This window comes from Phoenix dactylifera, chromosome 3, assembly GCF_051530095.1.
Source record: "Phoenix dactylifera cultivar Ajwa chromosome 3, Ajwa_hap1_PhDact_Kaust_v1.1, whole genome shotgun sequence".
In the NCBI taxonomy this organism is placed as follows: domain Eukaryota; kingdom Viridiplantae; phylum Streptophyta; class Magnoliopsida; order Arecales; family Arecaceae; genus Phoenix; species Phoenix dactylifera.
The window spans coordinates 33,162,035-33,180,639 of NC_143192.1; the positions used below are offsets into that span (position 1 = coordinate 33,162,035).

Below are 18,605 nucleotides of genomic sequence, written 5' to 3' on the forward strand. Positions count from 1 at the left end.
TGATTTGATCACTGAATATAACCCCTTTTCATGCTCTCTATTAATGTAACTAACTACAAAGTTTCGAGTTTGAGTAGCCGAGCATAATATGTCATGTAATAGACTTTTGATATTTCATTATCCCAGACCTCTCAAATAATAAACCATTCAATATTAAGTCCTGATAGTTCATTAAATAGAGTCAATTAATTTTGCATGTGACTTTATTGTGCAAACACATTCCATCATTATCGTATACTTTGTACGTTGCATGCTACCACGAATCTCTACTAAATATAATTTTTATAAAAACGATTTTTAGAATAGATATATTTCCCCCTTTTTAGACCCTACACAAAGCTAAGGAGAGAAGAAAAGGGGAATAAAAGAAATAAGAGAAATTTGAGAGCCAAAAAAATAGAAGTGAAAGTAGATATTTTCAATCACCAAATCTCTCCACTTTAAACTCAAAGCTATTAAAAAAGTGGATTAGAATATCTTGTCTTTTTTCCTCATTTTACTATCTAAAGGGTATGTTGTAACTCTCTTTTTCTTCTCTCTTAACCAAACAAAGATTTCGGCTTCTCTCGGTTATTTTTTATCTTTAAATCTCTTGTTTTAAATAGAGTGGCCAAAGAAGAAGAGATAAATGAGTAAATGACAAGCAAATCCCCACCTCAAAATTCTAATTCTTGTAACTTCTAGAGAAATCACAACCATATTTATTTTTCTCATGCCACATGATAACAAGTAACAGGCTAAAAATAACAGCAACCTGACCAATCATCATTCTAGTCACCATGAACTAAGGACACACCCTAGATTTGCAATATAAGAATAAAAATATTTTCAGAAAAAGTTGGTTGCAAATATAGTCCACGTTGCATAAGTATTTGGTCATTGCATGTAAATATCATCAGAAGACAAGACCAAGAATTATACGAATTGCAGCAATAGTACAATTCTGACAGAAGACTTCAGAAATAGAATATTGTATGACCATCAATAAGAAATTATATGTTGTACCTTTTATTGAAACTAGAGCTAACGGGACAAGGCAAGAGCTCCATTAGATAGAAAGCATGCATGAAAAGTTAAAATTTGAGCAATATTAACGCAACCGAAGCCACAGTACAATGATTGCATCCTTCTCCAAGTGGAGATTTTATATTTGAGTTTGGAAAGGTGCTTAGTCAAGGGCGAGATAGTTCTTGCATCATTCTTGCGATTGTTCCAAAGAGAAGATAACGATGCATTCATTTCTTCCTACACATGGTTTATTATTACTCGCAATTAGACTTAGCAAGATAATAAAGTTGAAAAATTATTAATTTTTATTTATAATAATAAATGTAGCAAACTTGGACAAGGCGTGCGCATGCATGTTTTTCATGGAAAAAAAGCAAAAACTTAATTATTTTCGCTCACAATCTTTTGAAAGAAAACAAGTTGCATAAGTATGCGTGGAAAATGAGAGGTCTAAAAGGATAAAATCTAGCAATTGTTGACTTTAGATAGGCAAATTAGCTTAGCTTCAAAATATGCGGGTATTGCATTTTATCTTTCACACAAATTCGCTGTTGGATCATTCATTAGCCATTTTAAGATCTGTGCAGATAGGTAAATAGCAAAGTTTGGAGTGCTTTGAGGGCTATGCTGAGAGTGATGTAATGGTGGATTCGCACGAAGGAAGGTATATCGCTCTTCTGCAAGAGTAGTTTGGTAGACTGGGCTTAAAGCCTGTTTCTTTAAGGCTCCGAGAGCCACGAAAAACAGAAGTGCCCGAGCTTGAAGCCACTGATCGTTTCTGGCTAAATTTATTAGCCGACATGGAAGCTTTGCACCGACATGAAGGCTGCCAAACATCCATTTCATAGTTGAGGAATGGCTTTGTCTCCGAGGAAAATCCGGTTAAGAGCAGGAAAGTGATTAGAGATGTTCATTTTATCCTACAGACACCTCCTAATATCCAAGCCAGGTTCTCGAGAGTACTAGACAGTGGTTGTATCTTTTGTGCCAAAGAAGAATTCACCTTTCTTCGCACCAATCCGCTATTAGATATGCACAATGAGCACTTTGAAATTTGTGCAGATGGTTGAATAAAAAATTTGGAATATTTTGAGATCTATATAGGATACGGTTCAACGGTCAATATTGTGAAAAAAAAAAACAGCCACTCTTCCATGCGAAAGATAAGATACAACCCGAACCTCTCAAGAATACCTCCTTTTCCGAAATACATATTGGGCATAGTATGGATCAGTTACTTGGCTGCGAGGCAAAACTCAAAAAGGTATGAATTATACTTGGAACAAAGGTGGGGGAAGGGATTACTTGTACCTACCGCTATGTAGCCTTAGTTCAAGAGAAAGAACTCGCCCAAATACTAAACGTTTTATTTTAGGATAAGAATGTAGAATTGGTATGGTTGGATTTTGTGGTGCGTGACAACAATATAATGCTCGAAAATCCGTTCAACGTTCACTCGGGGCTCCTAACACTGTTAGGCCCAACTCGGCAACATGGAAGGAGCCGGTATCAGGTAAAGTTCCAACTTTAGCTGCGTTCAATAAGCATTTCTTAGGATCCAGAGGTCTGTGGCTGGGCCCAGCCCGAGTTAAAGCGATCCTATCTACTCCAAATTTACTAAGATGGGAGCACCTTGGACACCTCAAACCAATCCAAAAAGCCAGTGCTCTTGTTCCACATCCCTAGAGTGTGGAAGAAGGATTCCAAAGCCAAAGGCACTCAAAAGAAAGAGAAAGCAAACCAAAGGAAGAAACCACAAACATAAAAGAAGAAAGAATACTCGCCTCCCATCATCTCATTATCCATACCAGGAAGCCACCGCATCTCACACAGCCTGTAACCACCACATTAGCTTTCTGCATTGCATCCCACTCTCTCTATAAAACAATTCCCATTCCAATTCTTTTCTCACCACCACCGCCACCCTCTCCGCCACCATGCCCGGCCCTGTAACCGGCCGCAACGCCCCGCCGGCCTCGCGCATCCGACGTCCCAGGCTCCTGCGATGCATCGCCATCACCGCCCTCGTCCTCCTTATTCTCGTCGGCCTCGCCATCCTTATCTTCTGGCTCGTCGTCCGACCAGCCCCGCTTGCGTACTCAGTAGACGGCGCCAGCATCCACGGCTTCAACCTCACCGCCAATCAGCTGAGCGCAAGCTTCAACCTGACTCTACGTGCCGACAACCCCAACCACCGGGTCGGGGTGTACTACGACTCCATCGACGTTGCCGTGTGGTGCTCCGACCAGTTGGTGGCCTTCTCCGGGGTGGCGCCGTTCTACCAGGGCCACCGGAACGTGACGACCATCGAGGTCGATCCTGTCGCCAAGGCGGTGCCGCTGCTGACGTCGGTGGCGGATAATATTAAGCACGACCGGTCGGCGGGGGTGGTGGAGCTGGAGGTGAGGGTGAGAGCGAGCATTAGGTTCAAGGTGGGGCTGGCGAAGACGAAGCACTACACGCTGACGGCCGACTGCTCGCCGGTGGTGGTGCACCTCTCGAAGTCGGCTCGTTTTGAGAGGACTTACTGTGATGTCGATATCTGAGTGATTGCGGAGGTTTGAGGGTGGTGCATGCATGGCATGGAGTTTCTATTGGTAGTGAGAGCAAGAGTTAATCATTGGGATTGATTGTTATTTGGGTAGAAAATTTGAACTTTCTTTCTTCTTTTTTGGATTGAACGATTTTTTTTTTTTTTAACGTGTTTGTTGCTTATATGTAACATGTTTTAATGGTTGCATATGATCTTGTTTCTCATCCCAAATATTTTGTACATCATTGATGTTGGCATGATTTAATTACCATGAAAGCAGAAATTTGGTGTATGGCTATGATGCAATCAATTAACTCTGTTAAAAACAAATTAAATATATTCTTCATCTTAATTTATGTATTATATGGAAACTAGTTGGAGAGAGTTTTAAGGTGTATGGTTAGTGAAAGGAAAATGTATGTGTAGGGGGCTTGCTTTCATACGCTATCCATTTAGCTAGATCCTTGTCTATATGCTAAGATAATTGCAACGCAAAGTACTACCGTGTACATACAACGAACAAATTCCAGTTTTGGATAGATTACACCTGGATATAATCATATAAAGCTGGTTATATATGGCTATCCTCTTGTAAATACTGACAACTCCGTGTGTGCTTCTGATCACGGACACGAAAAGGTTCATTGAAACAAAGAAAACTAATCAAAAATTTAGTAACCTAGGACTCATGAATTAGGGTACACGTCACCTACTTACTCGAACCATTTCTTTTTAAAATGAGCACGATACGTGGGAATAACATATATACTATTTAAATGCCACCTGATGTAGCCTGGATTCCCAGTGACATTTATAGTCTAGATCTAACGCTCACTATCAGCCGACATGTGGCACGTGGGAAGACTAATTTCAAACCCATCTAAATTCTAGGCGGATCGAGATCAGGAAGTCCATGATAGCTCTTTCCCTAGTTTCAGAGCCCAATCCTAACGGAACTATACCTCCTCTATATAAACAGGGCAAGAGGATTCAAGCAGGCATTCTCGTCATAAATCACACATATAGGCATCGAAGGGCCTCCCGCTGGATCAGTTCCAGCAACCTTCTATCCTCCACTCTTCTCCTTTTATGTAGGTCGGAGTTCTTTTTCTCCAAGCAGACCTACTAGCTACCGTCGGAGCTTCATTAGCATCAGGTTGTGTTTTGACGGTAACACTACCCCCCTTTGCGCAAGGAATGGAAACTTGGAGTTGTCTTAGACACCATTAACAGTTAATCAAAAAGCAAAAAAGAAATTGATTTATGCTCATTCTGGATATGCTTTGAGGTACATAAAGAGGCTGTGTGCTAGGGCCTCAGCAGCAGAATCTCAATATACTTTTCCTTATAAAAGATAAGTTAATTATTCCCTGCTGTCATTTGCTTAATGAGCTTTTCATCATGAATATAGTTCTGCATTTCAAAAAGCTGCTCACTCTCCTTGCATTTCTCCTCGCACATAATCCATGGCTTGCTCCAGGACTCTTCTTGTCCAACCTATTGGTGGGTCCTATTGCTTGCAATGGTCTTGCCAGTCCTGTCAGCCCAGAATATGCCTGTAAAGTTTGTTCCTGAGCTTGGAAATTAATTTCATAGCTCAGACTCATAACAATTTTGGGCTAGGATTGATCTCACAGGCTTTTGACAAATAAAAAACCCACTCTAAAGTTAGATTGGGTTCGGGACAAATGTTTCAGATTTTAACCTGCCCATTAAGTCCTACGCTGGCCGTGGGCTGATGACGGCCAGGCTTGCCCATCGATCGAAAGTTTAAGTGCAGGCCCGCAAAGCAACCCACTGAAAGTCTGAAACCAATTAAACCGCTGCTTTTAGATTACAAAGGCGTGAGTTCCATAATTGGTAACCTGTACGTCCTGCTTACGGCCCTAATTCTATGGTCCCAAGTTTAGTTTTCAGAATAATTTACACCAGAGTCCTTTAGTCCCACATTGGCCGGGGATTCAAGCTGGAGGCTCAACGTTGGCTATAAATACCACATCCGAAGTCGTTAGCATGGTTGCGTCTCTCAGCTTTCTGGCTGAGGTTAAGTGTAGTATTTGTTATTATCAGTTTGATATCTGATAAGGGGCTCTACTGGACGAACTGGGTAACTTGATGATTAACGGAGGTAGTAACTTAATTTAAGTTAGGATAGCAATGCTTAACGGTTTAGTTTTTTTAACTTGATCCAATTCATTTTTTGTTGGGATAAGTTACCTAATGGTTGTTGGAATTTGAATTTTTTATCTATCTAATAAATAAGTCTGGATTCGAATTGATAAATTTTTGATTTATCTTGCATCTAACCTGACCAATATCTGGTCCGGCTCGATCTGATTGGCACCCTACTTAAGATGGCAGACAAAATGGTTTCTTATGCATTTTTATATATGATTGCCACCTCTACTTAAGATGAAAGACAAATAATTTCTTATGCATCTTATATATATATATATATATATATATATATATATATATATATATATATATATATATATATATATATATATATATATATAGAAGAAGAGAAGGAGACCCGTCAATATATAATTACACAGGTCTAAATTTTTAGGATGTTCTATACAAGAATTGAAACTGTAATCTTTGAATGCTAAGTGTAGGGCATGATTATTGGGCCAAACCCCGATTCATCATCATTAACAAACAAAAGGAAGAACACCATTCACCTTCATTCACAAAAAGACTTTCATTTACAAGGAAAAAGAAAATGACCGTCTTTATCTTTTAATAAAAAGGTAACCAGAATGCTTTAAGTTGCACTTTGGTTCTATATAGGTCTGTATATGTATTTTTTATGAGGTTACGTCAAGTGATTTTGTAACAAGCTCAGGACTTCACCTAAAATGGCTAGGTAAAAAGTTTTTTTTTTGAGTTTCTTAGTTCTGTATAAATACTTAAATTTTTTTTGGCAAATAACCAATGTGGGACTAAACACTATAAAAGAGAAGAGAATAATTTATTAACCCACACACATATTACAGGATGCTGCATAAGTACATATATAGTTCCTGATAAACTGGTGAAACGAGTAGATAAGTTCAGAGTTGTTTCCAACGAAACAACTTAGTTACAAGGAGCTTATCTATCAGACTTATCTAAAGAGGGATAGAGATAGTAGCTGTTGCTACAAGATAAGATCTGTTACACGCCCCCTCATGATAGGGGTGCCATCAGCACATGACAAGCTGTATTTATAGCTTCAGCCCAAAAATATTTAGGCAAATTGCTTTCACATAGCATTGTCCTAGCCATTTCAGTAAGAGTTCTGTTTTTTTTCTCCACAACTCCATTTTGCTGTAGTATTCTTGGTGCAGAAAAATTATGATCAATATCATTTTCAGTGTAGAAATTTTCAAAGCCATGATTTTCAAATTCAGTTCCATGATCACTTCTAATCTTGACAGTTTGCAGTCCATGTTCATTTGAAATCTTTTTATACAGTTTAGTGAATGCTGAAAATGCTTCATTTTTGTGCGCCAAAAATAAAATCCATGTATATCTAGAATCATTGACAATAACAAAGCCATAAAGCTTTCCACCTAGGCTTGCTGTCCTAGTTGGTCCGAACAGATCCATATAGAGAAGCTCCAAGGGTCTAGTTGTGGAAACAACATTTTTGGATTTGAAAAAAGTTATGGTTTGTTTTCCTAATTGACATGCAGTGCAAATTTTATCTTTTTCAAAAATCAGTTTAGGCAATCCAAAAACAAGTTCTTTTCGAATAAGCTTTGAAATTAAATCCATGTTTCCATGAGCTAATTTTCGATGCCATAATCAGCTAGTCTCACTATTTTTGGTTTTCATAGCTACCAAACAATCCATGTTTTTCATGAGTATTTGATCTAAATCAACCAAATACACATTTTCATGTCTATATCCAGTAAATATTATACCACAATCATTTGTACTAGAGACTAGACACATAGATGATTCAAAAGTTACAATATATCCTGTCACAGAATTGACTGATGCTTAGTAAATTATGTTTTAAGCCATCTACTAATAAAACATTTTCAATAAAAGTTGTTGGAGTGATCCGAATGTTACCAATACCAATGATCTTGCTTTTGCCATTATCACCAAAAGTTATCATTCCTCCTTTCTTTTTGAGGAACATAAATTGAGATTCATCCCATGTCATGTGTCTAGAGCATCCGCTGTCCAAGTACCATCTTCTGTTTGATTCATGGGATGCTAGACACTCCTGCAAAACAGAATTTAGGCTTTCATCTTAGGTACCCAAGTTGTCTTGGGTCCTTGCAGGTTAGCAATAATACTTCTTTTTGAAATCTATATCTTTTTAATTGAAACATTGCTCATAAGATTTTGGTTTATAGGATTGATAGCAATATATTTCTGTTTCTGTTTATCTAACTTTCGGAATACAGATTTCGGTTGAATATAAGAAGGCTTTACAAACATATTTTTCAGAGATTTCTGTTTTCTCCATGGATTATATCCTAATCCAGCCTTAGCATAGACAACTTTCTGACTTTCAAGAATTAAATTTAATTTTTCAGAACTTATGGTGAATTTGTCTACTATAGGTTTCAGTTTATCAACTTCTTTAGCTAACTTCTGATTTTCTTCATGCAGTTCCTTTTTATTTTTCAGAAGCAGAGCATTTTCCTTTTCCAAAGATTGATTCTTAATTTTCAGTTCCTTATTCTTTAAGCTAAGTTTTTTATATTCAATCATTAACTCAGAAAAAGTATTTTGAAATTCATCAAAAGTAAAATCATATTTAGTATCTAAATATACCTCATTTTCGTGTGCCATTAGACACAGATTTGCAGCTTCCTATTGTTGTTCTTCTTCCCCAGAGCTGGAATCATCACTGTCACTCCAAGTAGCCAGCATAACTTTCTTTTTCAATCTTTTTGGAGCCTTCTTTAACAAGGGACAGTCAGTTTTGAAGTGTCTTGGCTTTTTGCTTCATAGCAAACATATTGCTCCTTGTTATTTATCCTGCTTTGCTCTCCCTTGATTACAAGCATTTTCTTGAAGTTTTCTCTTTTTCTTCTGAAAAACTTTCTGAACCTTCTTGTAATCAGGGCCATTTCTTCACTGTTATCAGATTCAGAATCCTCGCTCTCATCTTCATGTAGAGTGGACTTAAGAGCAATGGTTCTGCGCTTCTTGGGTTCGTCCTCCTCAAGGTTCTGTTTTATTGAAAGCTCATGAGTCATTAAGAAACCCAGCAGTTCTTCCAGTGGAAGAGAGTTGAGATCTTTGGCTTCTTGGATGGTAGTGACATTTGCTTCCCATGCTCTAGAAAGAGACCTAATGATTTTCCGAACAAGATCACTGTTAGAGTAAGATCTACCAAGGCTTTTCAAGCCGTTTATAATATTAGTGAATCTAGTAAACATTTCAGTTATAAACTCACTGTTTTTTATTTTAAATAGTTCATATTTATGTACAAGCATACTGCTTTTAGATTCTTTGACCTGGTTAGTGCCTTTATGTGTAACTTCTAGCCTATCCCAGATTTCTTTAGCAGTCATGCAAATAGATATAAGATTAAATTCATTTGCATCTAAAGAACAGTAAAGAACATTCATGACTTTTGCATTCAGCTGAGCCATTCTTTTATCATGGTCATCCCATTCAATTTCATATTTGAATAAGGTGATGCCATCAATAATCTTAGTTGGTGTGTGAGGTCCATTGACAATAATAGTCCATAAATCATAATCAAGTGTTTGAATAAAAATACGCATACGTGCTTTCCAATAAGTAAAGTTTGTGCCATTGAAAAGAGGTGGTCTATTGGTAGATTACCCTTCGGCAATAGAAGATCCCATAGAGGCTGTCATGACCTTTAACTCTTGATTGTTAGATCAATAAGTTACTGTGAGTATAAGGCTCCGATACCACTTGTTGTCCAAAGGTGCAGCCCAAGAGGGAGAGGGTGAATTGGATCTTTTAAAAATTAATAATGTGAAGTGAATGAATTACTGAAATCTTCTAGTAACTTGGAGAGCAGCGGAATTAAAGTTGCATAAATAAAGCAGTGAATAAGGTAAGGAATGCAGTTAGAAATATGCAGTGGAAGAAGAGAGACAAGTTACACACAAACACAAGGATATATAGTGGTTCAGTGCACTCCCAGCACCTACATCCACTCCCCAAGCAAAGCTTGAGATTTCACTATAACCCAGCAGATTACAGCCTGATTATTTCCGGGCTCACAATTAGAAACCCAGTCGGTTTTCCAAGGCAACCAACTGAAAACTTATCACTGTTTGTTTTCTCGGGCTCACAAACAACCCAATTGGTTTTCAGACAAACCAACCAAAAACTTTACACTGATTATTTTCTCGGGCTCACAAACAACCCAGTTGGTTTTCAGATAAACCAACTAGAAACTTTCTTTTTGTTGAATACTTCCGATTCAGCAACTTCCAATTAAGGCTTTGAAGTGCCTTTACAAGTTTCAGATGATGAAACTATTACAGCAACAAATAAACCAAACAAAAGATTGCTGCAACCAGAAAACTAAAGCTTCATAATATATAAAATAAATCAATAGAAGCAATGCTGAAGCCGATGAAGAGGTTGGCCGATGATGTGAATCTCAATGCCAAGCACCAACTCTTCTTGTTGTAATGGATGAGAGACTTTGACTGTTTTTCTTACAGAAGCAAGTTTCAGAGGAGTGCCGGTGAGGATGATGAACTTTTTAGATTTTTCCTTCTCCTTTTTTGGAAACTTTTCTTACTTGATATAATATTTCTCTCTTTCCTTTTTGTTTTCCTTCTAAGGTTCCCTTGAATTTATATACAAGTTCTTCAGAGGAATTCAAATTCCTTTCTTGCCGTTTTGATGGGAATCTTTTTTGTTACAGTAAAAGACAAAATTTGTTACAAGCTTTCCATTGTGGTCCCAGCTATACAGGGGTCGACTCATGTTTATCCTGAGTTGGCACTTCAAAATATTAAGACGGCTCTTGCTGTTGTAACTTCAAAAGATCGATTCTTTAACCTTAAGGGTCGACTCATCTTGTTTAGGAGTCGCCTCTTTAAACACAAGGATCGACTCATCCAATAATTTTTCTGGCCAATACTGAGACTGAACTGGGGTCGACTCTTCAATGTCGGGGGTCGACTCATTTGGAACAAGGGTCAACTCTTCAAATCTTGTCTCAGGCGGTAAAAGCTCTCTGTTTAATTTGAACTACACAAGGGTCGACTCATTTTTTGCGGGAGTCGACTCATTGACTGCCCCACTTGAAGAAAATATGCCAGAGTCAACTCAAACTTGTCCTTTTTGCTTAGGGATCGACTCAAATGTCTCAAACAAAAAACTTTAGACTTCATCTTTGATCTTCATGGATTGGATTGAGATCATTTTCCTCTTAGAACATATCCAATAAAGTGTTTATAAAGAATTAAGGATAATGATTTTACAGTGCTTCATTTCTTCTGATTTTTCTTGACTTATAGAACTTTACAATTAAGCCAATATCATTAATACATAACATTATCTCAAGTGTTTTGTAATCATCAAAATTCATCCTTTAGGGTTGACATCATCCACGCCTCATATCGCAATAAGTGGAATAACTGTCTCTGAGATGGAGGAAAGAATGGCATGGAGAATCAACTTATCCTGCTGGAGCCAATGAGATTGGATAGCTGCCGGTACACCGCCTTGAGAGAAAGAGATGGCAATCGGACGCTTGACTGTTCCATCAATATATCCCATTAGATCGTACCCGATGAGAAGGAAAACAAACTGAGCACGCCAAGATGGGAAGTTCATCGGCATGAGCTTGAGTGGAAGCTGAGAGGATGCATTCGCAGCCACTAGGGGTGTTGTGGTGCCTGCAGGGACGGGAGTATGTAAAACAGGATGACTGGAGGAGCTTGACTCGGCCATGAGTGGAAGTCAGAAAAGCTCTCATTGTTCTGGGAACTAAGGAGCTCTGATACCATATAGAAGAGAGGAGAATAATTTATTAACCCACACACAGATTACAGGATGTTGTATAGGTACATATATAGTTCCTGATAAACTGGTGAAATGAGGAGATAAGTTCATAGTTGTTTCCAACGGAACAACTTAGTTACAAGGAGCTTATCTATCAGACTTATCTAAAGAGGGATAGAGATAGAAGCCGTTGCTACAAGATAAGATCTGTTACAAACACATATCCGTATGGGTCCTCACATACTCTCCCATACATAAATCCTAACGTTCTCGTTAAGCTAAGGGTTCAAATCTATTCAAATTTAATTACAAACATCACGATCGGCCCGTGATTAGCATCCATGAATCCGTGCTATGGTATTTTTTAGTCCATATAGACAATGGATCGAGTTCACCCTGATACTATTTGTATCAACCCAGAAAGTTACCCAAAATGGTTAGTCGGAAAGTATTTTTTTGGATTCCTTATTTCTGTATAAATACTCAAACTTTTTTCGACGAATAACCAATGTGAGGCTAAACATATGCTTGCACAAGTCCTCACATTTTTATCTCTGTATGTTTTTGCTGCATTCTTGTTCCTAGGAGGGGGCCGTGGTAGTTGAGTAAAGATTTTAGCTGAGCATGGCAACTTTTAATCTTTTGTCTCAACACTAGCCCGGGTGGTGCTACCAACACCTCGTGGATCTGTTGGCCTTGGGCTTCTTTTTAGCAACCATAGAGCAAAATAAATAGGAGATCTTGTGAGGTTGAAGAAATGCCATGGTCTCTCTCGTGAAGAAACAGTATAATTTCTCTTATCCACTTTATTTTTCCCCACCACAGAGTTGTTTTATGTTCACCACAACCACCAGCTCAGGGGAGGGGTGCCATGTTATATACTGTTTCTTGACTCTCTTCTAGTAGTGATTGATTAAGATGTTAATGATGTCATTTTCATAGGCTACCATCATTCATCATGAGCTAAACTAGGCTACACATGAGGGGATCTCAACTCAAGCCCGATCAGATCTAGATTGAACGATGGAGGTTGCACATCAATGATTCGGATTGTTAGATGTGATCTACTATCGTCACATTGCTTACATACAATATATATACACACACACATACATACATACATACATACATATATATATATATACATACATACATATACATACATACATATAGATATATACAGATATATACACATACATATAGATACATATACATACATATACATACATATAGGTACATATACATAATATATATATATATATATATGTGTGTGTGTGTGTGTGTGTGTACACATATACACACACATATATGTATATATATACACACATATATACACATATACACATACAGACATACATATGTACACATACACACACACACACACACACACACACACACACACACATATATATATATGATTTGGAGATGTCTAGCCTATGCGTCAAGTGGTCCAAAAACCGACAGTCTAAATAATACTAAATTATCTATATTTTTTGATCATTTGATGCATAGGCTAGAAATTTTTAAATTATATGATTTTTGGTATGTAAGCAATTTAAAAATATTAGATCATATCTAATAGTTTGGATTCCTCTACTGTCCGATATAGATTCTAACCGAGTTTAAGTGGAGATCCATTCGAGTGTAGCTAAGTTCATCTCTATCCATCATAATTTATAAGTTTTAAATTCATCAATTCTCAGTCAAAGGACACAAATTAGCAGGAGGGCTGACACACGCCAAAACCTGATGGTAGCAGCTGAGTCAGGATGGATCATTTAATTAACTCTGTTTCGCTCCAGGGCCTGCTATCAGTAAACAAGTCTAAGCACACGGGAATAACAAACAAAAAGGCCCATTCAGAATCAACTTTGTTACTACCCTACACCAACAGGTATTTGACTCCAAGTTTAAAACTAGCTTTACCCATTAGAGCCTCCCTTCTTTCCTTCAGGATTTATAGACCAAGTCCACTACACCCATTCGGTTGGCAAATTTTATCCCAAGAAATTTGGATAAAATTTCGGTTTAAAGCGTTACTCGGCTTCCTTAAAAGTTCTTGATAAATAGGAAAAGCGGGTCCTCCATGGCTCCATTGAACGTCCCCAAAGAAGTGGTAGCCCAGTTAGAACGGGGCGTTTGCTTCCAACCAAGTGGTTCCAGGTTCGAAACGCACGGACGTCGATTAAATTCGGGGACCGGATGCCCCACGCCTGGACACGGGGTCTGGAAGCGCTACTGGTCGGCTGGTAGCCTGGGTGGTGCCAGGTGTGACGTACTCACACGGAGGGTCGGGTCGGATAACCGAGCCGGCCCACGGGTGGGGAGGATATGAGTAAAATAGGTCGACGTGCCCAACACACGACTCGGTCTACCCGCATCGAACATTCTCCTGGCGGGGTGGGGGCCCAGTGGTCGGGGCTGCTACGCGGGGGTGGGCTTGTCCCTTCCTCCCCCTTCCTCTTTTTTTCAGCCAAAAAAAAAAAAAAAAAGAAAGGCTTTAAACACGCTTTTCCAGTTTATCAAGAACTTTTAAGGGAACGGCTCAATTTCCGAGCGCTTTCAAGGATGCAGGTGGCGAAACTGCATGCAATATGGTTCTATCAGCAAAGGATAAAAATCTCCATTGCTGACCCTCCAATTTCTCGTGAATATTTTCAAACAAATAAGTAAAACCAGAGTAAGAAAGAGGAGAACCAAATACGGAAATAACTAAGCCCCATTTGGTAAAGTTTTTCATAGGTTGGAAAATACTTTTTGATCTTCCAAAAGTAATTTTGCTAGAAAATTATTTTGGCTTTGTTAGAAAGCTAAAAGCGTCTATTTGGAAAAAAACTCTATTTTAGAGCTTGTCTACAAAAATGCTTTATGGCTAATGTCGGAAAGTTATTTTAGTTCTAATAAAATTTTTCTAATGACCAAAATACGTACCAACAAATTTCATGATTATATCTTATATCATATCATATCATATCATAATATATTATTACATTATAAATATAATATAATAATATTATATTATATTATTATATTATAATAATATAATATAGTAATACATAATTATAATATAATATATTTTTATATTATATTATAAGCATAATATAACATATTACTGCAATCATAATACTATAATATTATAATAATAATAGTTATTTTAGGATAATATAATATATAATAATAATAATAATAATATAATATACTATTAATAATATAACAAGATAATATATTAGATTATATAAATAAGTTTTATTATATTGTATTATATAATTATATTATAATAGTATTATATTATTATAATGTAAATATAAAAAATAATAATATAATATTTAATAATAATATAATATTATTATACTATAATATAATTAGAATGTGAGAGGTATGGAAATTATCTTTAACTTTATATTATGTCTTCTACTTTCACAAGCCCATTTTTGACCTTTTAAAAACTGAAATACTAAATATGTTGCCACCACTAGTCCCAAGAGCGGATGTCTATCCAAGTGCAAAATGAATATGGTTCTACCTTTTAATTAGAGAGAACCATTTGGTTTTGCTTTTCCAACAAGAATGTGCTGTTCTAAAACTGGGTTTGGAATTTTAGTATGTAAATTAAAAATTATTGACTCCAACAAGATAAACCCTTCCCTTCTCTTTTATTACTTTTTTTTTCAAGTATGCAACTTGCTGATTTTTTATTCCTTTTCTTAAAAAAAAAATAATCCTCGAATGCCGCCTTCTCATTCACTCCTTGATAAGAGCTATGTTAGTAATTTTTTTTTATGCTTTTAATGTTATTTTCCTCCTCTAGAATTTTTTGCATAAATACCCTCATAAATATCGAATTTTATATGAATACCCTCCCAAAATTAATATTTATATGTATACCCTTGTAAAATACTTATTTTGCTATTCTATTTTTTTATCTTTATTTTTGCATATGTACCCACACCATCTAACGTCGTTAAAAAATTAATAGTTTCAAATTAAAATAACTAAAATATCCTTAATGGGTAGATGTACAACAAAAAAAATTTACAAGACGATCGCGATGGAGGACAAAAAAAAAGTAATTTCAAAATTTATTTTATTTTTAATTAAAATAAATATAGTTTTAATTAACGGTGTTAGAAAAAAGAGGATTTGTGCAAAAATGGTGTTTTGTGGGAGTACAAAAATAAATATAAATTTTAAGAGAGTATTTATATAAATTTTAATTTTTAGAAATGTATTCATATAAAAAATCTTAGATGCATCATATCCCTTGTATCCATGGTACCTGATATATTCATCATGAAATTCTATTGTTTAACTAATTTAAATGACTAATTACCTTTTCTAATTATAAATTGCTCTCATTGCCCCACTCCAAATCAAATTCATGGCTCATGTGAGCCAGTAATCTCAGTGATGCCTTCATTTTCAGCTAACAGTCATTAACAAACAGTTGTACCCTTGTAATACCCTACTTTTTTCTTTAACTCTAGATAAAGATATTATGATGTCATGATAGGTGTCATCAACTGTCGGCATAGCATAGCTTTATGGTGTTTTGTTATACAATAACATAGAAAGGATATTAAGATACTACAAATGATTACAAATATAATGCTGTTGTAGCGGTCAGTAATGACAATTACAGAAAAAAAATTATTCTTTCCACATATATGGTGGAGTATGTATTCTATAAAGTGAAAATTCTGGGGCCATTCTCTATCATTGTGGACAAATAGCCCACATCACATGGTGGGGGCTTAAAGTGCTAAAATCTTTAACTCAAAAATATCAACCAAAAAGTCACTCAGCTGGTACGGTCTATTTTGATTGCTCTCTTCGAATTGGTATCATGAAATGTGCCGTTTAATGTAGCAACAACTGGCTTTGCAAGTCACCTGAGTGAATTTTTTTGAGTTATTTTTCTGAGTTACCGAAATGAAGTGAGTAATTAGAACTACGTTGGACTTGACTCATACATAGCCTCCCTTTTTATTGGGGTACAAATTCAACTTTCTTAGTAACTTTTGGGTTTCAAAACACTTGATTCGTGTGGGTTGCGGAGAAAAAGGAGAGAGGAGAAATAGGAAGAAGGAGAGAGAAGAGAGGAGGAGGAGGAGAAAGAATCAGGCTTTTCACCTAGCTCCGCTCAGAGTTTCACACTCCAGAGCTCAAAGAAGGAGAATCAATTTTCATTCATCATAATCTAACCCTAAACAATGTATGGACCCATATATATAAAGTCACAAAATAACAAAAAAGACTCCTACAAAAAAAAATTACATAAAGCCCTAAAATGACAATATAGAAATAAACCCATAACATAAAATCAATTCAAAATAAAATCAAGCTAACTGGTTGGCTGAACTAGTTGGATCCTGTAGCGATCGTAGACTTGAGTGATGACTGATCTGGCACTGGTGTCCGCACCACCATGGTAACATGTCGACAATTGGGAAGATAATTTTGGGATGAAATTCTTGCCCTTTTTTGAAGCTTTTGTAGAATCCATGCACTGCACCTTGTCCTTTTTTGGCTTTTGCGAAGATTGACAGGCCATCCGAAATGTGTTTGTAATACTAATCCTAACCATAGCTATTCATCTTTTTTAATCGGCCAAGCCAACCTCTCCATTTTAATTTATAATACTAATCCAAGAATGACGCAAGCAAAACAGTTCATTTTAATTTAGCATCTCTTTTTCTAGAGCCTCTTTCGTTATCTACTTTTGCAACGACCAATAAAAATAGCTCCATACGAGCTTTGTTTTTTACGTAATGCTGCAACTATCTTAAAAAAAAAAATACAAAGTCATTATTTGTGATAGAATGTTTTACCTGCATATTTGAAATCAAATAAAAAAAAAAACTCTCACCATCTATCTCATATGTTTCTTAAAGAACTAGTTACATTCACCTTCCATCCTGCAAGTTCTAATTTATGCCAATCTCACACCCTTGATCATGTTGGATACCAGAACAAAAATGCCATTTTTTGACTTTGAACTGCCCACAAATGTCCATGCATGATTCGTATTGACTTCTTGTATAATGCCATTCTTTTCCTAGGCATTATTATGCCTGAACTTGCGGATGGTAGTGTCCGCTGGCTGTGTAAAAGTTGGCCACAAAGGCAAAGCCCGTTTCCAAGGGGACAGACGGGGGTTAAAAAAAAAAAAAAAACCCTCTCATAGCACCCGTGAATCGTGATCGCTTTCGAGAAAGCAAGCTTTTGCTTTTGCCTTTTGCACCGTCTTCCTTAGACTAATCAGTGATTTGTTTTGTTTCAAACGCCAAACAAATTGTGATTAAGGAGTCGGCAATATATTTAGCGAACCCCCGTCGATGGGACCGTTACCAGTTAACCCCTTTTCTAATGCAAATTGGCTTGTAACGGCCATTCTTCAAATTCCACCCATTCGCGGTTTACGGCGGGGCAACGTGATTGGCCCCAACTTGCCTTGTGAATTAATTTTGGACAGCTGTCCGATTGCAGATTGGCTGCTGGTTTTATTTCGTACAACAAGCATTGCACGGGTGCTCGTTCAGCATGGAAACAAACGTCCGTTCCCTTGCGCCCGCGGCGCATCCAAAGCTGCCAACTGGCTTTGTTGGAGAATACTCCGAGGCCCAATCGGTTACCATCCTTTAGTAGTCTCATATACCACCTGGCAAGCGGGCACTTTTTTTTTATTATTTTTAATTTATTTTTGTACTATTATTTTTATTAACTCAATAACTTAATCTTTTTTGCTGCTCGCCCGCAAGAGTGAGCGACGGACTGACGACGAGCTGCACGCGAGACAGAGAGAGAGCGCGCTATGAGAGAGCAGAGAAAAATTCCATTAGAGTTAGGGAGAAGGACCACCAACTTTTCGACAATAAGATGAAACAATCCGGTAGATAATTTTAGCTAGGTTCAAAAAAAAAAATAGGACAAGAAAAAACACTAAGGAAGAAATCATAAAGCAATTAAAAGAAAAAAATTGGTACAATATTACGAAGACAGAGTTAGCAGAAGCATGCATAAAAAACTATTGGGGATGAGAGTAGTATACGAGGATTTCCAAGTTGTTAAGGCTATAAAATAATATGAGAATAAAACGATTGAGGAATTA

General features: G+C 36.9%; 1 protein-coding gene and 1 non-coding gene across 2 annotated transcripts; both read left to right on the forward strand.

Moving 5' to 3' along the window:
* The first annotated feature begins 2,798 nt into the window (after positions 1-2,798).
* Positions 2,799-3,765, forward strand: LOC103716992 (uncharacterized protein At1g08160-like). The gene has a single exon (XM_008805212.5). It carries the CDS (start codon positions 2,946-2,948, stop codon positions 3,552-3,554), a length of 609 nt encoding a protein of 202 aa, XP_008803434.3. The 5' UTR covers positions 2,799-2,945; the 3' UTR covers positions 3,555-3,765.
* Positions 3,766-5,559: 1,794 nt separating this feature from the next.
* Positions 5,560-5,763, forward strand: LOC113463378 (U2 spliceosomal RNA). The gene has a single exon (XR_016400112.1). It is a non-coding gene; the product is annotated as a U2 spliceosomal RNA (small nuclear RNA).
* The last annotated feature ends 12,842 nt before the right edge of the window (positions 5,764-18,605 follow it).

Coding starts and splice junctions, on each gene's coding strand:
- LOC103716992 (XM_008805212.5), top strand. CDS start 2,946: ATGCCCGGCCCTGTAACCGGCCGCAACGCCCCGCCGGCCTCGCGCATC.